The sequence below is a fragment of the Scyliorhinus torazame genome, chromosome 5, assembly GCF_047496885.1.
Source record: "Scyliorhinus torazame isolate Kashiwa2021f chromosome 5, sScyTor2.1, whole genome shotgun sequence".
Taxonomy (NCBI): domain Eukaryota; kingdom Metazoa; phylum Chordata; class Chondrichthyes; order Carcharhiniformes; family Scyliorhinidae; genus Scyliorhinus; species Scyliorhinus torazame.
This window is the reverse complement of record NC_092711.1, coordinates 156,730,856-156,740,356: the sequence shown is the minus strand read 5'-3', so window position 1 is coordinate 156,740,356 and position 9,501 is coordinate 156,730,856. Positions and strand designations below refer to the sequence as shown.

At 47.1% G+C, this 9,501-nt stretch overlaps 1 protein-coding gene across 1 annotated transcript; it reads left to right on the top strand.

Moving 5' to 3' along the window:
* The first annotated feature begins 1,494 nt into the window (after nt 1–1,494).
* On the top strand, nt 1,495–5,752 carry LOC140420233 (uncharacterized). The gene is given in 3 exon segments (XM_072504266.1): nt 1,495–1,630; nt 2,927–4,178; nt 4,181–5,752. Coding segments are annotated over 2 exon segments (1,176 nt in total). The 5' UTR covers nt 1,495–1,630; nt 2,927–3,280; the 3' UTR covers nt 4,459–5,752.
* The last annotated feature ends 3,749 nt before the right edge of the window (nt 5,753–9,501 follow it).

The following is a 9,501-nucleotide window of genomic DNA, read 5'->3' as shown; positions in this document are numbered from 1 at the left end:
TTCAGGCCCTGATGAATCGAGTGACCCAGTCTGATCGAGACGTTTAGTTTGAGATATCAGTCTGTAATTCCTCCTTTTCTAATATCTTGTAAAAACAATTTACAAAAGACATCAGTGTCAGTACAGCAGAAATTAAGAACAGACGGGGAGTTCGGTTGCGACATGTCGAGAGCAGCCGCATATGAGGCAGCTCTCATCCGGGGACTTTGTTTTCCATCTTTCTCAGGCCTCTCCCCAGTGTGAACTCACTGGTGTGTCTGCAGGCTGGATAACTCAGAGAATTTATTTCCACACTGAGAGCTGGTGAACAGCCTCTCCCCAGTGTGAACTTGCTGATGTGCTGATCTCTCCGCAGGTGAGATAACTGAGTGAATCACTTCCCACACTGAACAGTTGAATGGCTTATGCCCAGTGTGAACTCGCTGGTGTGTCTGTCGATGGGATAACTGAGTGAATCCCTTCCCACCCTGAGCAGTTGAACGGCCTCTCCCCAGTGTGAACTCGCTGGTGTGTCTGTAGGCGGGATAACACAGTGAATCCCTCCCGACACTGAGCACAGGTGAACGGCCTCTCCCCGGTGTGAATGCGTCGATGAATCTCAAGTTGAGATGGTGCATTGAATCCCTTCCCACAGTCCCCACATATCCACGGTTTCTCCATGTTTTGTGTCTCCTTGTGTCTCTCCAGGTCAGAAAATTAGTTGGAAGTCTCGTTCACACGTGTCACTCCCCGCTGTGAATGGCACAATGTTGATTCATGGGGGGGGGGGGGGGGGTGCAGGGGGTCTCAGTGCTTTTCCAGTCACAATGATGTTTTTAAAATCCTTTTGAGGCTGTCAGATTAGGCAAACAGTTCTTCTTCCCTTCTAGATTCAAAGGCTGATGATAGTCAGATCCCAGGGAATCTGGTGACTCTGTCAGATCGAGATGTTACGTTTGAGATTTCTGTCTGTAATTCCTCCTCTTCTCATATCCTGTAAAAGGAGTTTACAAAAGACATCACTGTCAGCACAGGATAGAAATTCAGAACAGACAATTCTAGTTCCTGGAGAACATTCTTTCCTCTCTCATTCCCCAATACCGAGTCTCTAACGCCTCTTTCTCCCTGTCTTCAGGGAGCGGACTTGGAGGGGCAGAGTCTCGGAGCAGTCAGTATAAAGACCTTTCCTCGGGGATTCACGGCCTAGTTTCCAGGGAGTGGACTGAGAGGTCCGGATTTTCGGAGCTCAATGAAAAAACCTTTCCTTGGGGATTCACGGCCTACTCGCCAGGGTGTGATTTTGGAGCCGGAATTTGAATACCTTACGTTGGGAATGCGCTGCCCAGTCTCCAGGTAACGGATCGGAGCTGGAGGACTGAGAGCCGACTGGTCCTCCAGCCAATCAGAGTGAATGAGAGGCGGGGCTGGATGACTGAGAGCCGACTGGTCCTCCAGCCAATCAGAGACAATGAGGGGCGGGCCTGGAGGACTGAGACTGCCGCTTGGCCCTCCAGCCAGTCAGAGTTAATGAGGTGCGGGGCTGGAGGACTCAGAGAGCCGCTCGGTCCTCCAGCCAATGAAGAAAGAATGAGGGGCGGGGCTGGAGGACGGAGACAGCCGCTCGGTCCTTCAGCCAGTCAGAGTGAATGAGGTGCGGGGTCTAACATTATTGTTCTCCCCTCCCCATCAATTAATTTGGGCATTAACTTGAGCCTGGACCTGGGAAACAATTTCCCGAACCAGAATCAGGGAGCTGACAACTATTCATCAGGGTTTTGTGGCTCCACAGAGTATTTCCAAATCCTCCCACCCACTTCGCTCGGGCTCTCCAAAACGAACAGGCCCATTAATCCGAATGCGCATGCTCCAAACACCGACAATGCCGCATGCGTCAACCAGTAATGCGCATGTGCAGAGAAGAGCCCACCCACTGACTTCCCGCTGAAATGCTGACCAATGGAAAGAGTGGGCCACCGGAAGGACTTTGGCTCTCCTGCCATTCTGAGCGCGGGCTTTGTGTGAATGAATATTGAGCTTTACCCAGACTGATACTTCCTCCTGTCTCCAACATCTGTGAGTAAAATACTTTATTTTCTCCCCCTTTCCATTTATTTTCTCATTCTGATTTTAATTGGTCACTTGCAGCAACTGAAGGGAAATGAAGTGAATCCAGGGAGGGTGCAGACTCTGCAAAGCTTGGCCCAGGTCTCTCTCTCTCTTAAAAACATTGACATCCTTTGCTCCCTCAGCTTGACATTTATTTGTCTGGTTAAAAAGATGGTACCTTTTATGATTCGCCGGACCCGAGAACACCAAGCTCACCTGTCTGTCATCCCCGAGAACATAACCACACAACCTAGTCCTAGTCAGATGTGCCCTGTGCACCACCTTGAACTGAGTCAAGCTCCACCTAACACACAAGGAGGTTGTGTTGACCCTGTACAGTCTCACTCCACACTTCATCGAAAGAGCTGCCCCGTGCCCTGCAACCCTTTACCGTTTCGTCCATTTTTGCCAATATCAATCGAATAGGAGCTGGGGGCTCCTCGATTGATATAGGGAGATCCTCGGTGATAGTCGGCTGTTGCCAAGATGCCCATGAGCATCTCAACTGAAGACACTATAACTTTCGCTTCGGCAGGGGGTGCCGCCATTTTGTTTCCAATGAGCCTGGAAAAGAATCTGAAACAGATTTGATTCTTTGCCCGCTGGCTTCTTCAAACTTGGTTCTTGGACATTGCCACAGTATGGGAGCTTTATCCCATTGACGAATTTGAAATATCCCCAAACCCCCTCAAATGCAGAGTGAAAAAGATGGAAAACAAAGTCCCCTGATGAGAGCTGCCTCATATGCGGCCGCTCCCGACATGTCGCAACCAAAGTCCCCGTCCATTCTGAATTTCTGTCCTGTACTGACACTGATGTCTTTTGTAAATTGTTTTTACAGGATATTAGAAAAGTAGGAATTACAGACAGATATCTCAAACTAAACGTCTCGATCAGACTGAGTCACTCGATTCATCAGGGCCTGAACATCATCAGACTTTGAATCTAGAAGGAGAAATGTTTGCCTCGTCTGTCAACTTGAGAAGATTTTAAACATCAATATGACTGGAAAAGCACCAAGACACACACACCCGACTGAGAGTGTTCCAGAGCACTGACTGTGGAAAGAGCTTTAACCAGATACACAGCCTGAAAAAACATCACACCATTCACAGCGGGGAGAGACCGTACACGTGTTCTGTGTGTGAACAAGGCGTCAACTGATTGTCTGGAGAGACACGAGGAGACCCAAAATATGGAGAAACGATGGAAATGTGGGGACTGTGGGAAGGGATTCAGAGTCCCATCTGCGCTGGAGATTCATCGACGCATTCACACTGGGGAGAGGCCATTCACCTGCTCTCAGTGTGAGAAGGGATTCACTCAGTATTCTGACCTGCAGACACACCAGCGAGTTCACACCGGGGAGAAGCCGTTCACCTGCGCTCAGTGTGATAAAGGATTCAGTCAGTTATCCAGTCTGCGGACACACCAGCGAGTTCACACTGGAGAGAGGCCATTCACCTGCTCTCAGTGTGGGGAGGGATTCATTCAGTTGATCAGCCTGCAGATACACGAGCGAGTTCATACCGGCGAGTGGCCGTTCACCTGCTCTCAGTGTGGGAAGGGATTCATTTCCTCATCCAACCTGCAGATACACCAGCAAGTTCACACTGGGGAGAGGCCGTTTACCTGCTCTCAGTGTGGGAATGGATTCATTTCCTCATCCAACCTGCAGATACACCAGCGAGTTCACACTGGGGAGAAGTCGTTTACCTGCTCTCCGTGTGGGAAGGGATTCACTCAGTTGATCAGCCTGCAGATACACCAGCGAGTTCACACTGGGGAGAGATCATTCACCTGCTCTCAGTGTGGGAAGGGATTCACTCGGTTAGACAACCTGCAGACACACCAGCGAGTTCACACTGGGGAGAGGCCGTTCACCTGCTCCCAGTGTGGGAAGAGATTCACTCGGTTATCCCACCTGCAGACACACCAGCGCGTTCACACTGGGGAGAAGCCATTCACCTGCTCTCAGTGTAGGAAGACATTCACTCATATGTCCAGCCTGCAGACACACCAGCAAGTTCACACTGGGGAGAGACCATTCACCTGTTCTCAGTGTGGGAATAGATTCACTTTGTTATCCAACCTGCGGCACACCGTCGCGTTCACACTGGGGAGAAACCATTCACCTGCTCTCAGTGTGGGAAGGGATTCACTCGGTTATCCAACATACAGAGACACCAGCGAGTTCACACTGGGGAGAGGCCATTCACCTGCTCTCCATGTGGGAAGGGATTCACTCAGTTATCCCATCTGCAGGCACATCAGCGAGTTCACACTGGGGAGAGTTTGTTCACCTGCTCTGAATGTGGGAAGGGATTCAGTGATTCATCGCAGCTGCTGAGACACAAACAAGGTCACAAGTGATTGGACTACATTTTGTTCATTCTGACAGTTGGTCAATGGGGATGGTTGGAGAGTTTCCTCTGCTGGACTGGCCGGTCTCACGACTTTGACTCCAGTGGGCTGTTGCTCTTTGAGCCTTGTTGCGAATACCTGGTTTCGCATTTCACAAGGATCACAGATTGAAAGTTGGTTTGGAAATTGGAGCTGTTTCCTTCCCATTTCTGTTTGGATCCCCCTAAAGCATGCCACCTTGCCATGGAGATGGGCCATGGAGGGTACATGGTTCTTTTGTTTAATTTATCTCTGTGTTTCTCGCAGAAGACAATGATCAAGGTATGGGGGCAGGTTGTCTGACATGGACTGAGAAACAACATTAAATGGTGTGATGGGAGACAGGCAATAACTAATATTTCAGGGGATTGGTTAGCTCAGTTGGCTGGAAGGCTGGTTTGTGATACTGAGCGACACCAACAGCGTGGGTTCTACTCCGTACCGGCTGAGGTCATCCATGAAGGCCCTGCCTCCTCAACATTGCCCCTCGTCTGAGGTGTGGTGACCCTCAGATTAAATCACCACCAGTCAGCTCTCTCTCTCTCACAAAGGGGGATGCTCTTCCGGAATTCTGACAATGGTACCAGCCAGGAACAGGGTTAAGATAAGGGAGTTATGTATACTCAAGACCCAAGGACGGTCGATGAGGTGGTCTGGAAGGCATCATGAGTTCATGAGTAACCCCCTAGCTGTCCATGAGCTGATCACGCAGTTCCCTGCTGCCCAGTAACCACTTTCATTGGATCTACCAGTCAATGTGTGCAGTCTATAATTATTGTGATTGGATCGTGTCCGGCTGAGTTGGGCTGACTAACTATTTGAAATTGTATAAAAAATGATGATTCCCTTTGTTTAGTGGAGAGGTATCTGCCTTTGCCCAGAGACTTACTCCCCGCCGGTGTTACAACAATAAACTGTTTGATGTTTGAAGCAGACCTGAATGTCGAGGGATTCTTTTGGATTCATTCATGCTAACAAAAGCATAACCTACTTTTGTATTCAATTCCCCCACAATAAACAATAACATTCTATTAGCTTTCCTAATTACTTGCTGTACCTGTATACTCACCTTTTGTGATTCATGCTCTTGGACACCCAGATCCCTCTGAATCTCAGAGCTCTGCAATCTCTCACCATTTCGATAAAATGCTTTTTTATTCTTTCTGCCAACATTGAAAATTTTACATTTTCCCACGTTGTTCTCCATTTCCCAGATCTTCTCCCACGCACGTAACCTATCTATATCCCTTCGTAATCTCCTTGTGTCCCCTTCACAATTTACTTACCTACCTACCTTTGCAACATTGGAGCAGGACTTGGCCATTCAGCCCGTCGAGCCTGCTCCACCATTCAATACGATCGTGGCCGATCAACCACTTCAATGCCTTTCCCCCCACACTATCCCCATATCCCTTTGTGTTATTGGTATTTAGATATCTGTCAGTCTCTGCTTTAAACACACTCAGTGACTGAGCTCCCACAGCCCTCTGGGATAGAGAATTCCAAAGATTCACAACCCTCTGAGTAAAGAAATGTCTCCTCCAAGACCCGTCCTAAGTGGCTTCCCCCTTATTTTGAAATTGTGTCCCCTCGTTCCAGACTCTCCAACCAGGGGAAACACCTCACCTGTACCCAACCTGTCTATTCCTTTATGGATTTTGTAGGTTTCATTGAGGTCACTTCTCATTATTTGAAACTCTAGAGAACACAGGTCAGATTTCCCCAATCTCTCCTCAAAGGGCAGTCCTGCCATCCCCGGAACAAGTCTGGTGAACCTTTGTTGCCCTTTCCCTCTGGCGACAAGGGCAGTAAAACTGCACACAGTCCTCCAGCTGCGGTCTGACCAAGGTTCTATACAACAGGTACATTCTGGACAGTCTCATGACTTTGCATTTATTTTATCCTGCATTGTATGGGGGAGCCAGTGGCCTAGTGGTATTGCCGCTGGACTAGTAATCCAAAGACCCAGGTATTATTCTGGGGTTCGAATCCCACCAGGACAGATGGTGAAATTTGAATTCAATAAAAATTTGGAATTAAAAGTCTAATGATGACCATGAAATCATTGTTGATTGTTGTAAAAACCCATCTGTTTACTAATGTCCTTTAGTGAAGGAAATCTGCCATCCTTACACGGTCTGGCCCACATGTGACTCCAGAGACACACAGATGTGGTTGACTCTTAACTGTCCCCCACTGTAATGACCGAGCAAGCCACTCAGTTCAAGGGCAATTATGAATGGGTAACAAATGCCTCCATCCCAAGAAAAAAGTTTTATCAGGTGGATCTAAAATAAATACATTTGTCTCTGTTCCATTGAGTCTACAGCACAGGGCCAGGCCAGTCAGCTCAATTGGTCTCTGTCAGTATTTATGCTCCACGTGAGCCTCCACCCAGCCCTCTTCATCTCCCCCCAGCAGCATATCCTTCTATTCCTTTCTCCCTCTCAAGATACAGCTGTTCATGCAGCATTCATGCTGTTCACCTCAACCACTCACTGTGGTAGCGAGATCCACATTCTCACAACTCGCTGGATGAAGAGGTTTCACTTGAAATCCCTATTGGATTATTGAACCCTTGAAAATGCACGCAGCATTTGACAGAGATTGGATGAATTGTCAGCGCAGATGGGGCAGCACGGTGGCGCAGTGGTTAGCAGAGCTGCCTCACGACGCCGAGGTCCCAGGTTTGATCCTGGCTCTGGGTCACTGTCATGTGGAGTTTGCACATTCTCCCCATGTTTGCGTGGGTTGCACCCTCACAACCCAAAGATGTGCAGGGTAGGTGGATTGGCCACGCTAAATTGCCCCTTAATTGGAAAAAATGAATTGGGTACTCTAAATTATAAAAAAAGAATTGTCAGCACGGATAGAGATAAATGTGTGTCCTGATAGACATTACAGAGACTTGTTTGAAAGGTGACCAAGGCTGGAATCTAAATGTTGAAGGGTATTTGACATATTGGAATGCATGAAGCTCGGAAAAGATGATGGGATTGCTCCTGTTCATAAAGGACTACATTAGTTCAGTACTGAGAGATCAACTTCGCCTGACAGTTCAGGGTGTGGAATCAGCTTTGCTCGAGATAAGAAATAATAAGTTACAAGGTCTCATGTGAGTAGTTAATGGGCCTCCTAACAGTAGTTACATTGTAGGTAGAGTGTACAGGAAGTATTAAATAAGGCTTGTAATTAATGTACCACAATAATCATGGGTGACTTTAATCGAATATAGATTGGGAGAGTCAGATAGGCAGAGATAGCCTGGAACATCGGTTAATAAAGATTTTGGGGGAGAATTTCTTGGAGCAGTTCCTTCTGGAGCCAACCAGGGAGCAGTCTATCCGAGACCTCCGTGTGCAGTGAGACAGGCTTAATCAATAAATACGTGGTGATGGAGCATCTATGTAACAGTGATCATAATACTGCACATTTTCCCCGTATCTGCGTGGGTTTCGTCCGGGTGCTCCGGTTTCCTCCCACAAGTCCTGAAAGACCTGCTGTTAGGTAATTTGGACATTCTGAATTCTCCCTCTGTGTACCTGAACAGGCGGTGGAATATGGCGACTAGGGGCTTTTCACAGTAACTTCATTGCAGTGTTAATGCAAGCCTACTTGTGACAATAAAGATTATTATGTCAGTCAATGTTTATTCATTTTAATAGTTCGGTTTTAGTTATGTTCAGTTATCACAGAATCAAAGTGTATGAATCAATTCACTCAATACGGTATCTCACTCTGAGTCTCTGTATTCAGGTGCACTCGTCCTTGACAAGTGACTTGTGCCATATTGTCTTCGGCCAAAGTAGGTTTAATTTTATGGTTTTACCACAAGACTAATGATGAATGAGAATCTCTGTTATTGCAGGATTTGACTAAACAGCTTGCTTGTAATGCAGAACAAGACCAGCAGCGCGGGTTCAATTCCCGTACCGGCTCCCCGAACAGGCGCCGGAATGTGGCGACTAGGGGCTTTTCACAGTAACTTCATTGAAGCCTACTTGTGACAATAAGCGATTATTATTATTACTACGTGTCGATGCTAGAGAAATGCTGTCTTAAATTGTATTTGCTTTTTAACTTATTGCAAAATAGTCACTTTCCTTCAAATTGTACAACAGATTTTCTCCATTATTGTTGTTTTATCAGTTTTTGTAATGGTGTTGTAGTTATGTCGTTTCTGGGACTTTTATTTCTTGTGAACATGTAATTTATGAACAGAAAATGATATTTTGTAACGTGTATCTTGCTACTCGAACTTTAGCACACCGATCACCGTTACAAATTTATTTTCTGTGTTCAGTAGGAATTGCTGTATTAGTTTAAATTTGTGTATCTTGTGCACTTTCAGTTATTTGTATTTAAGTAACTTGCTTCAGTCATTGGCAATCACTAAGTTACACATGACACCTGAAGATGTATCATCTCAGCACGGTGGCAAATGGCGAGCACAACCTCGTCACAGCGCCAGGGACCTGGGTTCAATTCTGGCCTTGCGTCAATGTCTGTGTGGAGTTTGCACGTTGTCCCTGTATCTGCGTGGGTTTCTTCTGGGTGCTCCGGTGTCCTCCAACAGTCCAACGGTGTGCAGGTTAGGTGGGGTTATGGGGATAGGGTGGGGGAGTGGGCCGAGATAAGGTGCTCTTTCAGAGGGCCGGTGCAGACTTGAGGGGCTAAATGGCCTCTTTCTGCACTGTAGGGATTCAGTGGTGCTATGGTATCAGTTAGGACGATGAGCCTGACGAATATTAATCATGAGGAAGTGACACCACAATGAGAAAGTGACATCACACATCAGCAAGGTGACCAATATCCTTCAGAGACCAATCAGACATTGATCGTATCCCATTTAACCAATCAGGGACTGATCATGGGCTACTTGGGCCAATCAGAATCACAGGATATTACCAGCCATGCGTAGAGGTAGGTACTAGAAAGGGTTAATGAGCTACAATTCTCTGGAGCTCCATGCCCAACACAACATGAAGCAAGAGGATAGACTTCAGCCAATAG